The sequence below is a fragment of the Convolutriloba macropyga genome, chromosome 5, assembly GCF_964194025.1.
Source record: "Convolutriloba macropyga chromosome 5, txConMacr16.3, whole genome shotgun sequence".
NCBI lineage: Eukaryota > Metazoa > Xenacoelomorpha > Acoela > Convolutidae > Convolutriloba > Convolutriloba macropyga.
The window spans coordinates 18,917,943-18,937,384 of NC_134472.1; the positions used below are offsets into that span (position 1 = coordinate 18,917,943).

Here is a 19,442-nt window from a genome sequence, read left to right on the forward strand (position 1 = left end):
GACAAATGAAATAGAATTATTTTAATTTGAATTGAATTATAGAAAGTAAAGTTTTTGGTAGAATCATACCCCGATAAAAACTGTGGGTGGTTTTTTCCGCTGGTCTTATAGATGGTTTTGTTCACAAAAGAGGGAAATAGAATGAGGGGGGGGGGGGGGTGATGAAATTAAGTGACATTAGAGAGAGGAGTTGGAGTGACTGAATCAAAGGGTTCCCAAAAAAAACAATATAGGCTTAACTTTTTTTAGTTTTGTGTATGTTTTCATCACTTAGACGCTGCAGCTCTTCCACTCTGAGTAGTGGTCGAGTGGGAACTATCCAGGAAGTGAGAGACAGTCTTATTAAAGCGGCTGGGATGACTGAGAAATGGAATGCCAGTGAACCTCACAGAAATGTCAGAGTGTTGGATCCTATCAAAGATAGAAATCTGCTCATTCCTCAACCAGTATCCCAGTCTAAGTATACGAAATTTCTATAACACTGCGCATGTAAGCTTCATTTGTAATTCAGAGATAGAAATATCTGGAAATTTTGTTGCAGGTTAATTTCTAGGACTGTATAACTACAAATTTTAAATATATTGCAGTTCGGGTAATATGAATTGTTCACAGATAAATTCTGCATAAGTTTTATTCAACAACATCTTTTTGGAAAATCTATCTAATTTAAGAGCATTTCGTAGATCAGAAAAAATATTTTGACACGCTGAATGCTCAGCGATTTTAAGTTAACTTTAAGTTAAGCTTTCATAGGAAGAAAAGAACTGACGTGTTAATGATATCTGATTATTCTTTTAAGAAATAATCTCATTCATTCCGAAGTTTAGATTTATTAACGTGGAAAATAGTCAATTAACAAAATAGACGCTTTTTATGAATAATACGAAACTTTTCTAGTTATTTGCTCTCAATGAAAGTTTTTAGCAATTATATTAGTCCTGTTGGTGTGCAATGCGATTTTCCATAGCACAGAAGTTGCTCAGGGGTCTTAATTTCATTGCTTGAAAGACAATTCTTGTAAATGTTGACCCCGCCCCAGAAAAACTTTCTTCGCACCCCTCGCCTTCAACTTCACTGCCCCCGAACCTGCTGCAACAAAAGCCAACTGAGTGCCAGTTGTTTGGGAGAAATCCCTCCGACGTTATTCAGTTATGTTATTTGGATTTTTGATCTCTTAATTTTCCGACAAAATACCATAAATTACTCTAAAATCACTCCCAAGTTCTTGGCACTTAGTGGCGAGTTTAATTATGGATATCTTTATGTTCTTTTCCCGGACGCTCATAAATACAGACGAGACATTCATGCACACGTACACAACATGATCTCCATGACACTATACTCGCTTATGCAGGGTAAGGTGAGGACACACAAATGGATCACTGGGCAGTGTAGCTGCTTGACATCCTACAGTCTCGAACCCCGACATCCTACAGTCCAGGACATCCATAATTTTACTTTGTTTTTTTTTATTAGCGGCCTCCCTTTAACAATGCATCACAATTAAAAGGCTCGTAGATATTGTATTTGTATGTAATCATGTTACACTTATTAAGTGTGACGTAATCAGTATACGATGATTTGTTTGTTATTAGATGTCAGTTTTCCATTCCCGTGAAATCAGATTTGGACGTGCGTGAAAGGTATGTTAATTTCCACGGAAATGTACGACTCGGAAAACTACTCGAAGATTTGGACTACGGGGCCGTCATTGCAGGTGAGCTCAACAACAACACAACAACACTTCCTTGAAGCTCTTTATTTCAAATTAGTTGCAGGTATTCTTCTTTGCCCAGGATGAAGCCCTCGACCCAAGACAGGTATTGTCAAGACTGACTTGGGTCGCGGACAAGGGGGAGGGGGGTGCGGTGCGACCCAAGTCAATGGTCTGGAAACAATCTTGGTCGCGCCCTCCGTCTGATCACTAGCAATTTTAATCTGGTCGGTCTGGCCAATACCTTGGACAATGGTCTGGTCTATGGTGTGCTCCATCTGGCCAATGGTCGGGACATTGGTCTGGCCTAGGGTCTGTTCGGTCTGACCAATGATCTGGACAATGTATGCCCAGTCCGGCCAATGGTGGCCTAAGTCTGTTTGGTTTGGGCAAGGATGGCTAAAGTGTGTCCGGTCTGGCCAATACCTATCTTTGGGTATAGTCGGTCTGGAACCCTCCTGTACGCGATAAGTCGCCCAGGTTGAGGTTCAGACCAAAATGGCTTCTGATCAGACCGTCCCAGACAAAAGCGACCTCTGATCAGACCGACCCAGACTGAAGTGCCTTCTGAAAAAACTATTGTGCGCTCGAAGCCCCGTGTGCGCTTAAAGTGCGCTCGAAAACCTCCTCTGATCAAACTATTGTGCACTCGAAAGCCATCCCCTGATCAGACTAGTGTGAGCTCGAAATAACCTCTGATCAGACTGAAGTGCGCTCGAAATCACCTCTGATCAGACAAAAGTGCGCTCGAAATCACCTCTGATGAGACAAAAGTGCGCTCGAAGTTGCCTCTGTTTAGACTAAAGTGCGTTCAAAATAGTCTGATCAGAGAATGATTTTGCACATGAACAAATCTCTCAATACCGCTATGATATCTTCATTTCATGAAAATCGATATTATCAATCTTATATTCCAATAACGAAAAGCCAGTTCTGAATGTATTGCTAATGAAAAAAAAATCAAAAAAGTGCCAAAAAAATTATTGAGCATGCCAATAATTTATTTTTTTAACTGAATGAATGAACTTAGACAGCTTTGCAAAAAAACCTCTTGATTTATTTTGATCCAAAACCTTTTCTTGAGGGGACCAGCAGTTGCTATCAGCTGGACCCTTAGTTCTGATCAACCCCATCAAATTTTCAGGTGGAGTGCTGATCAGAATGCTGCTTTATTGTTGACTCTTACCAGAGACAACAAATATCAGTAAAGAAAACAAAAAAAACTTGACAAAAATTTGCTCGACTTGGTCTCTGGTCAGACTAGTGAGCGCTCGAATTGGCCTCTGATCGGACTTGTGTGCGCTTGAAACTGCCTCTGATGAGACCGTCCCAGACCGAAGTGACCTCTGATCAGGCAAGTTCCAGACCATTGTCCAGACAAAAGTACTCTCGAAGCTTTTTCCAGACCATGTAATTCGAGCGCACCGAGTACATGTGTGCGCTCGAAGATGGTTTGATCAGAGATTTAATTCGGTCTGGCCACCTCGACCTGAGCGGTCTGTTCAATACTGTCTTGGGTCGAGGACTTCATCATTGCTGCTTACTCTTAATTGCTTTAAGGGTAGGTAAGACTTCACATTTTTTCCTCACAATTTGAGTAGAACCACTAGAGAGACTTTTTTGTGAATACCTCAAATTATCATGGGACTATTTTGGTCGCCATTACAACCCCCCACCCCAGTTTGTTTCTTGGTGGGCATAGAGAGTATACCCCGATTACCTTAAATATAGCAAAATGGCAATGGAATTATATCGGAGAACTTGTTATCTAACTCTGCATTTCCATTTTTAGTGATCTTTCATAAAGCTTGCAGTTGAGTTTTTCGGTAATTGTATGCGTGGCGTTATTTCAGGATACTATCACAATAAACGCGACACTGAGGACGATACATTCTCTATGTCCCTCGTGACAGCTGCAGTTGACCAAATGCTAATTCACGCGCCATACACAATGCCCGATGAGGGAGACTTAACTCTAAGCGCTCGGGTCACGTGGGTGGGCACATCATCCATGGAAGTTACAGAAAGTGTATCCCAAAATGACAAACCTATCCTAAATGCTAAATTCTTAATTGTAGCCAGACATTCCAGAAAAGATGAGAAGGTTCCAGTGAACCCGCTGGTTGTGGAAACCGAACAAGAGAAACTGGATTTTGAGTATGGTGAGAAGGCGAAAGAAGAGAGAATTGAATGCGGCAAATCTTCATTGCTCAGAGCACCTCCTAATGAAGAGGAGTCGCGTTTGATTCACAAAATGTTTGTTGAAAGCATCGATGTTGAACAACGAACCTTCAAGAGGTCTAAAAAGTCTAGCTCTGCCCAATGGATGTCGGATGCAATACTGAAGTCGTCCATTTTATGTTTCCCTGAGCACAGGAACCTCCATAACAAGATATTCGGAGGATATGTGATGCGAAAAGCTCTGGAACACAGCTGGAGCAATGCTTTGGTTGTGAGTCACAGTAGAATAGTGCCTGTGTTCATAGATGATATCTCATTTAGAAAGCTGGTTTCAATTGGGGACTTGTTCTTTCTATCTTCACAGGTATGCGTGGACTAGAGGTTTAGTACAACTTTTCTATACTTCTTTTTATCCAAATTGTATACAACCTCAGTCAAAGAATTGCCTCAGCTCACCCTCAGATATATTTTGAAAGACGATCGCAAAAATTGAGGTGACTCCAACTAGTGAGATAATGTTGATTCTAATCAGCGACTATTTGAGGTCTTTAGAAAAATGCACATAACACTCAAGGGGCGTCAATAAATCAGCAGTCTGATCATTCATCTACATAGCTTTGCCTCCTGTATAGCTCTTTAAAAGCACTTAGCAAAAACGAGAACAAAACATTTTGGCTGAGTAAAGACAAGAACAATAAAGCATGCGCTTTATTGGGAATGCTTCTTCAACTTTGGTTGAGAAGATCGTGGACTGCAATCTTCTATTGAGGCAATGCACAGTTTCAAATATGTGTTAATTATGCAAAATGGTAGATAATCATGCTCCTTAATTGTTCTCGAAAGAAATTTGAAGCAATTAGTGCAAACATATGTCTGCAAATATTTTTGCTTTCGTTTTCTTTTAAAGTGATCTTTCGCTCGCTTGAGTTATTTTATTTTTTGTCGATATATTTTTTAAAACCAACCCCAGGGTAATAATTATCTGGGCAGCTGTATTGGAGCGTTAGTAAGCTCTAAGCGTACGGTTCACCAAAATTGAGCTGAGGAAAGCTTGAAGAGGTAGATGCTTCAGGAGTGATTTGTGAGTTCCCGCTTTCTTTTATCCTCCCGCACTGAGACTAGCCACCTTATCGTGTCCCGCTTTTTACCCCAATTTGTTTGAACCCATCTATTTCTCCCCAATTATTTAACCCCTCAATCATTTAAACTCAATTTTAATCCTCTACATAAAATTACTATCAAATTAGTAGAATAATCATTTGGCCATGCCTCTCGGGCCATGGTCGTGACTCAGTGGCCCTTGAGACGTGATATGAGACTACCACGTGTTAAATTTATCCACTTGATTATGACAAAACATGCCAGCAATGTCGACTGGTGATTGGCGGGTGGAAATGGTAGATGTGATAAGTGATATGGGGTAAAGATATTCGAGGTTAAATGAATCGAGGTGGAAAGAAGTAGAAACTATCCTTATACTTAAGTTAGCTATAACCACAGCCAACCCTTCGCCTGTGTCATTCGATAGCAATGCCTCCGACAGTTGTCTTAATTTTTTTTATTGGACCAAAGTTTCTTTTTCAATTAATTAACCGAGATTATTTGTGATACCTTGTATAACTGAATTTACTGTCGTGCAAAATTGTAGCCGGTTGTTTTTAACGCCACAAAATTGTTCCGGGGTCATTTAGACACTACTATTTTGTTTTACTGTATTATTATTCTGTATCTGATGCCATCAAATTACCAGCCCCAGAAAGGCGTTTTTCTGCATTCTGGCATAGATTCATAAAACTTAGCTAAATTCATTTAAACTTTGTGGTGTAAAACCAAAGAAGCGTTCAATGTGGAGCAAAGCCCCCTCCAACGTTTTGTGTTGTTCGGGGCTGAGACAATGAAGTTTTTTGTTCCGACCCTCTTGAGGGGGGAGGAACTATATACTCAAATGGGTTTTTTTTGTTCCGTGAATTTTCGCCGCTCGATATATTCATCGTAGAGAGTTGAGACTGGTATCATTAGAAAGCTCGTCCAGCGTAGAATATGGAATTAAAAAGATTTTTTTAATTTTCGTTTTCTACAGGGAGTTATCGAGGTTTAAACTTCTGAGAAAAGAAGAGTGAATTCACGTTGTTTTTATTCACATTATCCGGAATTTTTGCCTAAATTTTCGTCTATTTTGCTAAAATTTGTTGTAATTTTTAAGAATAGTTTCGTTGATTTTATTTTTGAAGACGAACAAGCATTGTTGATTGTTTTGATATAATTTTTTTGGTAAAAAAATCTGGATAAACATTTCAAAATTTAGCCTTTTTCATCAAAAACAGCACGAAATAAGCTACTTTAGTCCACTTTGATTCAATTTGCCGACAGTACACCCCAAACAATACTCATACAATCTTTGTAGACTCAGAGGGGGGCTATTTCTACTTCAGAGTCCGCTCAGAGTGCTCTGTAATTAAAACTTTGCCGTTTTTTGCTAACTTTACTCGTTGATTATCAAAAATGCAGAATTTATTTTGGGTTTTCAACTAACAAATTATCTATATCTACAACATTCGAAAATTCAATTGTTCCTAACGGACAATAAGTTTTAGCAGGGCTAGTTTTGGACCATTTTTGGACTGTTACAATCCAAAAAAAATCGGGTTGTAATCAGTCGGTCTTTTTTTTAAAAGACTTTTTTTTAATAATAAAGAACAGAACATATCAAATCAAAGCTCAGGAGTGATAGGTCCAACCAATTTGCTTGCTAAGCAGCTCCAAGCTAATGCATTTAGTTTTTTTAATTGAAAGTTTATGGTCGTTTTTTTTAAAAAAAATAATTGACTTTTCAATAAATAATGGCTTAATTAACTTTTCCTCTATTTTTTTTCTTAATTTGTTCAACTTCCAGCTTAGTGTCAGCAAAGAAAGACTGCTTCTTCTTTCTACTGATTTAACATTTATTCGCGGTTGCAGTTTTAAGCCTGAAGTTATTGTTTTCTGGCTTTGATACTACAAGAATTCAGATTTTTGTTTGTTTTGATATTTGCCAGTTTTTCCACGTTTTCTAATTTTGTCACATTTTCACATTATTGACAGTTCTCATGTCACCTTATTAGCATTCAGAATAAGGCACAATTGAACATATTAAAATCCTGAAAGATATACATCATCGTTTTAATCATATATACATCCTCGACGCCTCTTTCGGGAAGAAATCAATTGAATTTCTTAATTTTGTCTTTAACTGTCATTTATACTTTGTCGTTTCGGTCGTATGAAATTTCCTGTATAGTGATAGCTTTCTTTGGCTTTTCATGGAAGAATAGAAGAACCGATATTCTGATATTAGTAGATAGCTGATGGCTTTCATGACTTTGAAAACGATCGTTTTCCAAAATTAAAAAAAAAAACTTTTTAAATTCGCAATTTTGTTCTTTTTATATTTCTTTTTGTTACCTAATCTCGTTAGTTAATTACAGGTCAAATATGATATAATGGGTGTCAAGGGAGTAAAAGGGATTGGTGTCCCAAAATCTTTTTTTTAAAGAATTTGTTATGACCCTACTGGCTTCGACACCGGTTTTTCACAAAAAAAAGTAAATTAATTTGATTTTTGTCATATTTGACGTTCTTTTTGTAGATGCAAGAAATATTCTGGATAATTACAGGTCTGGAGGGCTTCCTTTTCAGGAATAAATGACTCTATTTAAATAGCTCTTTTTGTAATTAATGCTTTTTATGACATTGAATGTAATTTTGTTTCGAAAAAAAATTAAAAGTATTACATACTTTAGCACTTCGCTTTTTTGTCTACTTGTTACCTAGTCTTACTAATGAATGACCACGTACTACATTTTAGCTGTTTGAATAAGGCGCAATCAAATATATTTTGAGTGCCAAAAATTGGCTTGACGGTTTTGACAGCGTTTTCTGGCAAGTTTCAATTGAAATTTTGTTTGTTCTTTGTTGTTCTTTTTAGCCGCTTTAAAAAATGAATAAGGACAGGTACTAATGCCCTTCTATAGAAGCAGTGGTAATCATAATTTTGAGGTAATATTAATTGATTCCTAATGGTATTTATTACTTTGAAGTTAACTGTTTCAAAAAAATAAGTTAATTTTTTTAATTTACTGTTTTTGTTCTTTTTTGTATAATTGTTACCAAACCTTTTTATGGACTAGTCGCATATGTTTTCTGGTGATTTATAGGTTATTTTTGTTTAGTTTTAGGTTTATCTGACCTTATGTTGACTTTGTTATTAAATTTAGTTTTTAAGAGGGACATAAATTTTTTGATGTAATTAATGTTTGTTGTTGTTGTTGTTGTTGTTGTTTGATTTTGCTGTTCGTCTTGACTCGCTTTCTTAATATTGACATATTACAGCAATCTAATGCATCAATTGTTACTCAACTGAGTTATTTGCTTTGGAGGCTATCTTATTGTTCATACAGAATTTTTTGAAAAAGACTTGGGCTTTTTTGGGATTCGCAAAAAATAATTTTTGGGTTTTTCTATCTGTTCCTCATTTGGTAGACAACTATGCCAAAATTGTGTATGGGCGGGGTCGGAATCTTATGTGCCATCGCACATTACCGAGCCGCCTTGTTTATTCGATACTACTTCAGTCATTGTAAGAGAACATCTCGTTTTGAACCTTCACTTGTTGTTTCGGTGTCTGAATCATTAATTAGATCTTCAAATTTAAAGCCAATTTTCCTGGGTAATTTTTAAGTGAATTTTTAATCAATAAAGTTGAGATATTGTTCTTTTTTGATGCCAAAAGTCGGATCTTTTCCGTTTGTGCCTTAACTTTACCTTAACTTGAGTTAAGGTAAGAAATTACCTGAACTGTGTTAAGGTAAAATTACCTTAACTTACCTTAACTTTTTTAATAACTTTCTGCAGTACATAATTGTTTATTTTTAGTAAAATTAGCAAACCAAATGTTGAATTTTATTACAAGAGTTTTACAATGATCCTTATATGAAGCAATTTGAGCGAATATTTGTCGACCTACACTACAGCAAACCCCAAAATTACTTTCAGTGAGTGCTCAAAAAAATTCAAAAAGGCAGTAACGCACCAATTTTGCAAAAATTGCTGTTTTTATTTTTCACGCGCCCCTGTTTATGTATTGTTTGCTCACAAATCGATTCCGAGTGGTACCGAAAGAACTGGTTTCAGAAAAACGGTTTAGAGAAAGTTTAAAAATGGTTTTAAAGTGTATCAACTTGAATCCAATCACTCTTCCTTAAATTCGTTAGTTTTTACCTGAAATTTACCTGAAAAATTAGGGGGGCACCACCTGAACTTTTACCTGAACATACCTTAACTTATCTTAAAAACAACTTAATTTTTTACCTTAATTTTTAAGTTAAATTTACCTTAACTAATATAATTTACCTTAAAAGTTCAGGTTAAATTTATAGTATTTTTAAGGTAAATTTCAGGTATTTATTCAGTTATTTTTACCTGAAATTTTAAGGTAATTTTTGCGCGTTTTTCAGGTAAGTTTAGGTAATTTTACCTTAATTGTTCAGGTGTGTTTTTCAGGTAAATTTAAGGTATGTTCAGGTAAAAGTTCAGGTGGTGCCCCCTTAATTTTTCAGGTAATTTTCAGGTAAAGTTGAGGTAAGTTAAGGTAAGTTCAGGTAAGGCAAAACTACCTGAACGCTTCAGTTAAGTTAAGGTATTTTTTCAGGTAAATTTACCTGAACTTTATTTAGTGTGCAGAGCACTTGCCATTACATAGTAAATCGTTATGCAAAAATATGGCACGTGCGTCTGGGGGGTTGCAAATAATATGAGTCCACCTAGCTGAGGGGGGGGGGGCAAACGGAAAAGATCCGAAAAGTCTTACGTCGCCAAAAGTTTACTTTCATAAAATTCGGGGGGGGGGGGGGTCTTTCCTATTATAGCCCCCCCCCCAGCTTAGTGGTCAGATAACCTATAGCCCCCCCCCCAAACATGGCAATTATACCATAATGGGGAGGGGGGGTATAATTTCATGGGGAGCTATAATGGGAAAGACCCAATTCGGGCATTTTCAATCTTGCAAGTTGCGTGTTTTTTGCGAGTCTACGTGACACTGCAGAAGGCAATTCTCGTTTCACATCTCTGCCTGCTACGCTGTGCTGTACAAACGCAACATTTTTTCAGTGACTTCAGGCAGAGTCGTGTAACCTATACTTTTGTTCTAGGTAACCTACTCTGAACGCAACCTGCTTCTACTGAGATGTCACGCTGAAGTTAGAAACCCTATAAGGGGAGTTCAAGAGACGACCAATGAGTTCTACTTCGTGTTCGCGGCTGTTGATCACACTGGCCAGCCTGTGCCCATGCCTGAAGTGAAACCACGAAGCTATGCTGAATTTATGCTCTTTCTGGACGGTAAGAGGCGATTCCAGAGATTTCAGCAATATCTCAACCAAAAGAAACTGGTACAAAGCGTGAAAATCTGACTCGAGAAAAATTATACAATTTTTTTAAGAGTTATTATAAAAAACTTATGGACAAAAATTGTTTACTAATTTTTGTCAATATTAATTTCTATTCTTTCGTTTTGATAGCTGTTTAAGTGACGTTTTAAATTGCCAATTTAAATTCTTTGTGCATGACTAACGATTTGTTTCCGTATTTTTGTAATTACTATTTGATTAATCTAAATTAGTGGTTTCGAAGTTTGATCTGAGTTCAACTGCACACAAATTTTTCTAGGAGCTACAATGTTTCAAAAGTAGTTTTATTTCTCAATTTATATCAACTGTATTGTTAGTGACCTTAGTTTTAGTGAACCGTTTTTAGAAGGAACACGAAGATGACTCAATACACAACCAGTTAAATTGGGAGTGCATAATATGGATGTGAGCTTTTTAATTGCTCTCGAACAAAGTTCTTATTAGCAGCTTTTTATAAAAGCCCTGTTGGATTTTTGTTTACGGGATTTTTGTCTAACGCTTCAAATTTTTGTTCTCAACTGGTAAAACGGGATAACTTGCAAAGCTCGAGGGCATTAGTTGTCGGTTAAGCGGTTTTTGAGCTCGACTAGTCTCTAAGTAAGCTCTTCACCTCAGCTACTGCGGAGGTATAGATGATGCTGAAGTTTGAGCCTCTTTTCTGCCCACCCCCTCATCTGCGGCAAAACTCACAAAGCTTCAGCTCGATAATAACAAAATTAATCTTTTGACAGTCGTTTGGGAGCAATTTTCCCGACAAACTGTCATTCAAATATAAGCAAGTGCAGCTTCCAATGAAAAAGATAATTTAGATTACTTTAAATACTTGCAAACAGAAGGTCAGCTTTTCAATTATTTCTTTTTTTTTCTCTAGCAGATCAATTATGGTTAGATGTCTGCCAGGGAACTAATTGTAAGATATGGTAAATATACATTTGAGCTATATACAATACAATTTATGGACAGCATTCGGCAAAAGAAGTTTAATACACATTAAAAAGAGTTTCAGTATAAAAGTAACGTTGAGAAAAAAGTTCATGTTAAAACTGAGTTTCTGTTTGAGTTGTGTTAAAAAAGTCCTCCTGCCTCAGGAGCACTCGGCCAATTCAATCGTCATAGAAGGCTTCTGGATGAATTTGACAAATCAAAAAGATATTGGCCCTGTAACTTGGTTAGCCTCGTAGATGAAGCTGTGAGCAGCACGTTGCAGTTCGGCAGGATAAATAATTTGTCCTGTTTAACCATTAGAACAAAGAGAATAAAATCTTAGGATAGTAAACGGTTGATGTACGTTGGTGCGGCCCGAACCTCATTGGTACATGTGTGAAATTTGCACTGTAATAGCGCACGACACTAAATTGTCTTTTATAATTGAAGTTGTTTTCTTTTATCATTACGTTTTTCTGTTTTTCGAATCTTCGGAAAAATTGAGAAGGAAGGAATTAGATCATGATGAGTTTCGAACTGACGGACTCGTTTTCGAAGACGTGTTAGCTGGCCGAACCAAAATGAAAAATAACCATGTTTTGTAATATAAAAAAATTATCGAATTAGAATAGAAAATGGACACAGAAATATAAAACAGACATTGTTTCTAATTCCAAAAGAAAACAAAAAACAGTAGCAAAATTAGGAAGTGCTTGGGCTAAACTATAAAATTAAAAAGCGCTACGCTGACCAAAACCATAAAATCACTGAACCAAAGCACGCGTAGCACATTATTTGGCGTTTTAGTGATCTAATGAAGAGTTTTATTTTCCTAATTGATTAGTGGTGTGTAGTAAACAAATTATAAATATGAATGATGGGAAGGTAACGAAGGTTGCGTATGCTGATCCTCATTATGCTAACAGTGTTTTGAAGTCACTTGATCGGATTGGCCCCAAACTAACCAGGAAAGAGTCTGGTCGAACTGCGAAAGAAAAAAAGGAGATTAAAGGAAGATTGTCTCAAGTGAATTAGGATAGATTGGAGAGTGTTGTTTCAGAGCGCGAATTGACTAGGCTTGCCGCTGGCCGTATACATTTTGGTACGATTTGTGAGCATAGAGTATGCTGTAATCTGACACGTAATGATAGGACGATAGTAGATAGAGTTACGAAGCAGGGCTGCGGATTGATCTTCATACCACAATGTTTTACGATTTTTGTGCGTTCTTTTAGTAGACTGGTCTTTTTCACTCTGTTTTATACCCTTAAGTTTACAGTACTTTTGCTAGAAGGAACTTTCACATAGGGGAGAATATGAAAAAAATCTCTTTTCAATTTGGAAACAAATTGTAGTGGCTTAAACGTTGATGATTCGCGTTTGCGGCTTTGGAACTGCGCTGTTGTACTGTATGTTTGAGTGCTTAGATAGAGGTCCAATACGTTGATTAGTTGTTTTGTTTGTTTTTCATTTTGTTTTTATCAGTTATCTGTTTTCAATTGTATTTATCTATTAATTGTGTTTCGCTTTCCCATTTTTTGGTTTTTATGTTGTCTTCGAACCCAATTCAGGAAGGGAATGGTTATTGGAGTCTGGCGTGCAATGGGCCTTGTTGCTAATATGTCTCAATATTCAAGTTTATTGATCAGACACCTATGCATCTAGATTGTGGTGTTTGGAAAAAAAATTGGCGTTAAATTTGATTGGACATCTTTTTTTGTTATTAAATCTACTATGTAATGTATCCCGTGTTTGGTTGCCCCATTAAAATATTTTATGGCTTTTGTTTCTGCATTTATCTAAGCGGTGGTATATTTACCTCTCACAGAAGTTTTGGTTCTGTACAAGCTTGGTTTTCCGAGGCAATATTTTAGAGCTCGATTTTGAACGTTTTCAGTTTTGTTGGTCCTAGCGACTGGTCCATCGGGCAGGCATTTGCGTACAAGAGCAGAGGGCGAATTCGGGACTTGTAGATTAGGAACTTTTGTCGTTGATGTTTGATTTACTTAGTTTCCAGAGTTGAAACAATCAGCTGTTTGCTCTCATCGCCAGGTTGTGGAGTGCTCTTCCAATTTTAAATGATGGCTGAGGGTGATACCAAGGAATTTTAGTGATTTCGGTTTTCAAATGGGCATCTCTTCGATGTTCAGGTTTAGCGGTATTCTTTCTTTGAGTGATTTTTGAAGATCCTGTATTGATTTTTAACGGGTTTAAATCTGATTTTGATTAGATTGCATTAGTTCAGAAGGTTGTTTAGCAATGATTGAAGGCTTTGTTGAGTTATTTGTTCGAACCTAATTTGTAATTTAATGCAAAACTGTCCGCGAACTGTGAGATTTGAGCTTTCGTTTTTAAAATCGATCGACTAACATAGATAAGAAGCAGAATTGGGAATTTTACGCTTCCTTGTGGGACTCCATCTTTGGTGCAGACTTTACTGATAGCAGAGTTTATCTTGTATAGTTTTCTCTGTAATAAAGAAGAGTTTATCCACTTTAATAGGGATACTTCTAACTCTTTTGGTTTTAGTTCACGGATCAATACAAGACGGCAGACACTATCAAAAGCCTTTTGAACCTCTAAACATACAAGCTCGACCATTTAAGACAACTGAAAATCTTTACTTACGTGTTGAGTGAGTTTTAAAAGGTTGTATGATGTGCAGCGATGTTTCTTGTAGGCTTCTTGTTTTTCTGGGAATATATCGTAAGATTCACAGTATTCCTTGACAATATTTTTGGCTAAAGTTTCACGGATGTTTTCTAGACTAATGGGTCTTTAATTTATTCATCCTAATGGGTCAGACTAAGGTTTCTAAAATTTTCTGCCTTTGTTCCATCAGTAATTTGTTTTGGTAGCGACTTTAGCTTCTTTTTCTTCTAATTAACAGGGACAGAGGATTTGTTTATAGAGAGGGAAAACAAAGGGCATATTAAAGCCTTCACAAACTTTGGTAGCACTTTAAGAATTTTGGAACAAATTTTGTCAGATCCCGGTCAAGATTTTCTGGAACACCTCAAAAGTTTCACAAAATCTTTTACTGTAACAACACCTTCGGGTTGCTCACTAACACAGTTTGGGTCTATTAATGATTGGGCTATGTTTTTAATAATAATGCAGTTTTCATCAGCTATTTGTGAAACTGTTGTGTAAATTCGCATTGTGTCATTTAGAATTTGTTAAAAAATTTGTTGTGTAAATTCGCATTGTTTCATTTAGAATTTGTTAAATTTGTTAAAAACTTTGATAAATTGTTTTTGTGATTACTCTTTTTGTAGTCTGTGACTAAAGTGTTCTCTTTTTAAACAAGATTTAGACAGCTTGCAGTCTTTCATTCTGACTCATTCTCGTTGGTTAGGTCTCTGATTGCTTCCCAGAAGCCGTGGCTGCTTTTGTCACCTGCGATTTCACTTTTTTTTGCATTTCATTTCTGTTTAGTTTTTCTTAAGGGTCATTTTATTTTATACAAGAGGTAATTTACTTCTGTTTTAGTGATTTGCAATCATCTCTGGGTGCTGTTTTCAGTTTTGTTTGCTCTTTGTTTTTAATTTTGGAAATTTTCATTTCTCAAAGCTGTTTTGAAACTGTTCTGTATTAATGAAAAAAAGTTCGACTGATTCGTGATTTAAAATTTTAAGTTTCTCGTTGAAATTATCAATACAATTCTTTCTTCGACAACAATGGGGCCAAAACTATGTTGATACAAATTTTTCTGTGATTTTTTAAATCTTCTGACTGTTTATTTTCGACTATGTGTGAATCATTTTGTTTTTCCTCAAGTTCATTGTCGTAATTGTTGTCCTGTGATCGCTTCCTAGATCATCTGACAGAGCGAAATGGTCGAACAACTAAAAAAAACAATTCTAAAAGTGAAACACGAGCAAATTTTTGCTTTTACCGTTTGATGATTGTTATGAAATCTGACTGTTGTTGCAAAAATTGAAATGAATTTTTTCCATTAGATTGAAAATAATTTTGCCGTTTTCAAAAATTTACGAAAAGTTTGTTTACTGATGAGAACTAAGTTCGCCACCTTTAAAAACGTTTGGCATTCTTTCTGTGAAAATTTTTCGCTACCTCTAGGTGCTCTGTCGGAGAATTTAATGCCGAACTGATCCAAAAAATTTAAATTGGAGGCGGCACTAATCACATTTTTATGTGTGTGATGGTTAGTTGAAAAAATTTGTTGTAAATTTTTGTAGGTCTTTTTTAAGATGCAAGGAAAATTTTTCCGATTTTTATGTTTTTTTTGTGTTTTTTTGTTCATCTTTTTTTTGCGTTGAAAACGCGCAAGGCAGTGTTGGAGGCAATTTTAATAATATCAACATATGACCTGGTAATGAGAGCTGTGCGTATTTTGCTCAGGACCTCTGCTACTAGAACATCAATTTTTAGTATTGGGATTTTTTCATGGCTTCTGTGCGGCTTGAATGTGTTTGTGATAGCTCAATATTTAGTGACAATTTTTTTTTCAATTTCAGCTACATTGATCCGATGGGCGGCAATAGACAGTGGCTCGAGGATCCCACAATTTGAACATTTTGGGATTTATTTTTAGATGGTGCACTTTTCAACAATGTGCTTTTGAGAGCGACGCAGAAAACAATTTGCTTTGCTGCATTCTTTGACAGAGTGACAAAACAGTTCGCACATGAAGCATCGGATCACGGGAAGAGGTTCTCGGCTTGCTTTGCAGCGTCACAGCTGCCAATCTATTACAACGCCGTGTATTTGAGCAGCGCTGACTTGATTATTGGAGCTGCTGATTATTCTTAATAGCTTCTTTGGCAGTCCAGTATGTTATGGTAAGTTTTGGTGAAGCTACTCAGAAAAGTTTTCTCCCAGCTTCACAGAATACAATTCAACTAAACATGTACAAAGAATAGTGAACTTTGTTTTAGTTGAGTAACTCTTTTGACATAATGTTTTTACCATTTTTTATTAATTTCTGGTTTTTCGGGAAATGTGAAAGACCAGGCTTACATTAGGCAACGTTACTTAACTCAAATAAATAAGAAACATGACAATTTAAAAATTGTGCTGATTTGCTTCCAGAGATGCTGATTTTTTTTATTGCGGTTGTTCGTATAGTTTCGCCTTTTCTCGAAAAGAGTTTTTTTCTCTTTTGTGGTGACTTAGAAAAAAAAATCATGGACCCTTTGATGCTTCAAAACTTTCAAAACTTTCTACTTTGGATAATGCTTTATTCGGGGCGCAAAATGGCATTAAATTTCTAGTATTCAATGCTTGTAGAGTACATAATAAGTATCAAGATATATCAAAATTGCTTCCTTAGCTGGACTCGGAAACTATTGTTATAGTAACTGAAAATTGGATGAGCAAAAAAAGCCTAAATATAGGACTCAGCGCTGAGTACAATTTTACGCATAAATATCGGTCGCACTAAACTGGTGCAGCTAAGGTTGGGGGTGTAGGAATATGCATTCCTATGAAAATAAATTTTAAACGCAAAAGAGAATTTGAGTTAGCCGATCCGAGTTTTCCGAAAACGTTGTGGCTGGAACTGGGCAATTCCTTAGCGGAAAAATGTCTCATTAACGCCTTCTATTTTCCACATCAAAGCCTGGGTGATTTCTTTTGGATTTCTGTTGGCGGGATTATTGTCTAGTGCTTCAAATTTTTGTCCTCAACTGGTAAATCCGGATAACTTGTAAAGCGCGGGAGTATTAGTTATCGTTTAAGTGGTTTTTGAGCTCGACTAGTCTCTAAGCAAGCTCTTCACGTAAGCTAGTGCGGAGGTATAGACGAAGCTGAAGTTTGAGCCTCTTTTCTGCCCACCCCCTCATCTGTGGCTAAACTGACAGAGCTTCAGCTCAGCTCGATATTAATAAAATTAGTCTTTTGACAGTCGTTTGGGAGCTTTTTTTCCGACAAACTGTCATTCAAATATAAGCAAGTGCAGCTTCCAATGAAAAAGATAATTTAGATTACTTTAAATACTTGCAAACAGAAGGTCAGCTTTTCAATTATTTCTTTTTTTTTCTCTAGCAGATCAATTATGGTTAGATGTCTGCCAGGGAACTAATTGTAAGATATGGTAAATATACATTTGAGCTATATACAATACAATTTATGGACAGCATTCGGCAAAAGAAGTTTAATACACATTAAAAAGAGTTTCAGTATAAAAGTAACGTTGAGAAAAATGTTCATGTTAAAACTGAGTTTCTGTTTGAGTTGTGTTAAAAAAGTCCTCCTGCCTCAGGAGCACTCGGCCAATTCAATCGTCATAGAAGGCTTCTGGATGAATTTGACAAATCAAAAAGATATTGGCCCTGTAACTTGGTTAGCCTCGTAGATGAAGCTGTGAGCAGCACGTTGCAGTTCGGCAGGATAAATAATTTGTCCTGTTTAACCATTAGAACAAAGAGAATAAAATCTTAGGATAGTAAACGGTTGATGTACGTTGGTGCGGCCCGAACCTCATTGGTGCATGTGTGAAATTTGCACTGTAATAGCGCACGACACTAAATTGTCTTTTATAATTGAAGTTGTTTTCTTTTATCATTACGTTTTTCTGTTTTTCGAATCTTCGGAAAAATTGAGAAGGAAGGAATTAGATCATGATGAGTTTCGAACTGACGGACTCGTTTTCGAAGACGTGTTAGCTGGCGGTGCTGAGTTCATTGTAGTTTGCGGCATATATTCAGTTTATTTTTCGATTGCTATACGAAATTATTTCTAACCAATTTGAAGCAGATACTTAGTTTTACAACCGAAATGAAAAACAACCATGTTTTGTAATATAAATTAATCATCAGTCTAAGAATGACAGACGCTAAAATTTAGTGTATAAAATGGACACAGAGATATAAAATAGACGTTGCTTCCAATTCAAATAGAAAACAAATAACAGTAGCAAAAATAAGAAGTGCTTGATCTAAACCATATAATTAAAAACTGCTACAATGACCGAAACCATTAAAATGCTGAACCAAATCACGCGTAGCACATTATTAGACGTTTTCGTGCTCTAACGAAGAGTTTTATGTTCCTGATTGATTAGTCGAGTGTAGTAAACAAATATTAAATATGAATGATGGGAAGGTAACGAAGGTTGCGTATGCTGATCCTCATTATGCTAACAGTATTTTGAAGTCACTTGATCGGATTGGCCCCAAACTAACCAGGAAAGAGTCTGGTCGAACTGCGAAAGAAAAAAAGGAGATTAAAGGAAGATTGTCTCAAGTGAATTAGGATAGATTGGAGAGTGTTGTTTCAGAGCGCGAATTGACTAGGCTTGCCGCTGGCCGTAAACATTTTGGTACGATTTGTGAGCATAGAGTATGCTGTAATCTGACACGTAATGATAGGACAATAATAGATAGAGTGACGAAGCAGGGCTGCGGATTGATCTTCATACCACAATGTTTTACGTTTTTTGTGCGCTCTTTTAGTAGACTGGTCTTTTTCACTTTGTTTTATACCGTTAAGTTTACAGTACTTTTGCTAGAAGAAACTTTCACATAGGGGAGAATTTGAAAAAATCTCTTTTCAATTTGGAAACAAATTGTAGTAGCTTAAACGTTGATGATTCTCGTTTGCGGCTTTGGAACTGTGCTGTTGTACTGTATGTTTGAGTTCTTAGATAGAGGGCCAATACATTGATTAGTTGTTTTGTTGGTTTTTCATTTTGTTTTTATCAGTAATCTGTTTTCAATTGTATTTATCTTTTAATTGTGATTCGTTTTCCCATTTTTTGGTTTTTATGTTGTCTTCGAACCCAATTCAGGAAGGGAATGGTTATTGGAGTCTGGCGTGCAATGGGCCTTGTTGCTAATATGTCTCAATTTTCAAGTTTCTCTATCAGACACCTATGCATCTAGATTGTGGTGTTTGGAAAAATAATTGGCCTTAGATTTGAATTAACATCTTTCTTTTGTTATTTAATCTACTATGGATTGTATCGAGTGTTTGGTTGCCCCATTCAAATAACTCCTGGCTATTTTTTTTCTGCATATATCTGATTGTTGGTATATTTAACTCGTTATAGAAGTTTTGGTTCTGTACAACCTTGGTTTTCAGAGGAAATATCTTAGAGCTCGATTTTGAGCGTTTTCAGTTTTGTTTATTGGCGCTAGGGAATGGTCCAGTGAGCAGGCATTTGCGTACAAGAGCAGAGGGCGAATTCAGGAATTGTAGATTAGGAACTTTTGTCG

The 19,442-nt window shown here is 36.4% G+C and overlaps 1 protein-coding gene across 1 annotated transcript; it reads left to right on the forward strand.

The window, feature by feature from the left end:
* The first annotated feature begins 257 nt into the window (after nucleotides 1–257).
* LOC142340298 (acyl-coenzyme A thioesterase 9, mitochondrial-like) lies at nucleotides 258–15,798 on the forward strand. Its single transcript, XM_075390873.1, has 6 exons — nucleotides 258–460; nucleotides 1,596–1,717; nucleotides 3,568–4,259; nucleotides 10,081–10,320; nucleotides 10,685–10,743; nucleotides 15,744–15,798. Exons 1-6 carry the CDS (start codon nucleotides 258–260, stop codon nucleotides 15,796–15,798), a joined length of 1,371 nt encoding a protein of 456 aa, XP_075246988.1.
* The last annotated feature ends 3,644 nt before the right edge of the window (nucleotides 15,799–19,442 follow it).

Excerpts from the sequence above, each read along its gene's own strand:
- LOC142340298 (XM_075390873.1), top strand. The coding sequence starts at position 258 with ATGTTTTCATCACTTAGACGCTGCAGCTCTTCCACTCTGAGTAGTGGT. Across the intron at positions 10,321-10,684 it reads ATCTCAACCAAAAGAAACTG|AAGGAACACGAAGATGACTC; the intron begins GTACAAAGCGTG and ends AACCGTTTTTAG. Across the intron at positions 10,744-15,743 it reads TGGGAGTGCATAATATGGAT|CTACATTGATCCGATGGGCG; the intron begins GTGAGCTTTTTA and ends TTTCAATTTCAG.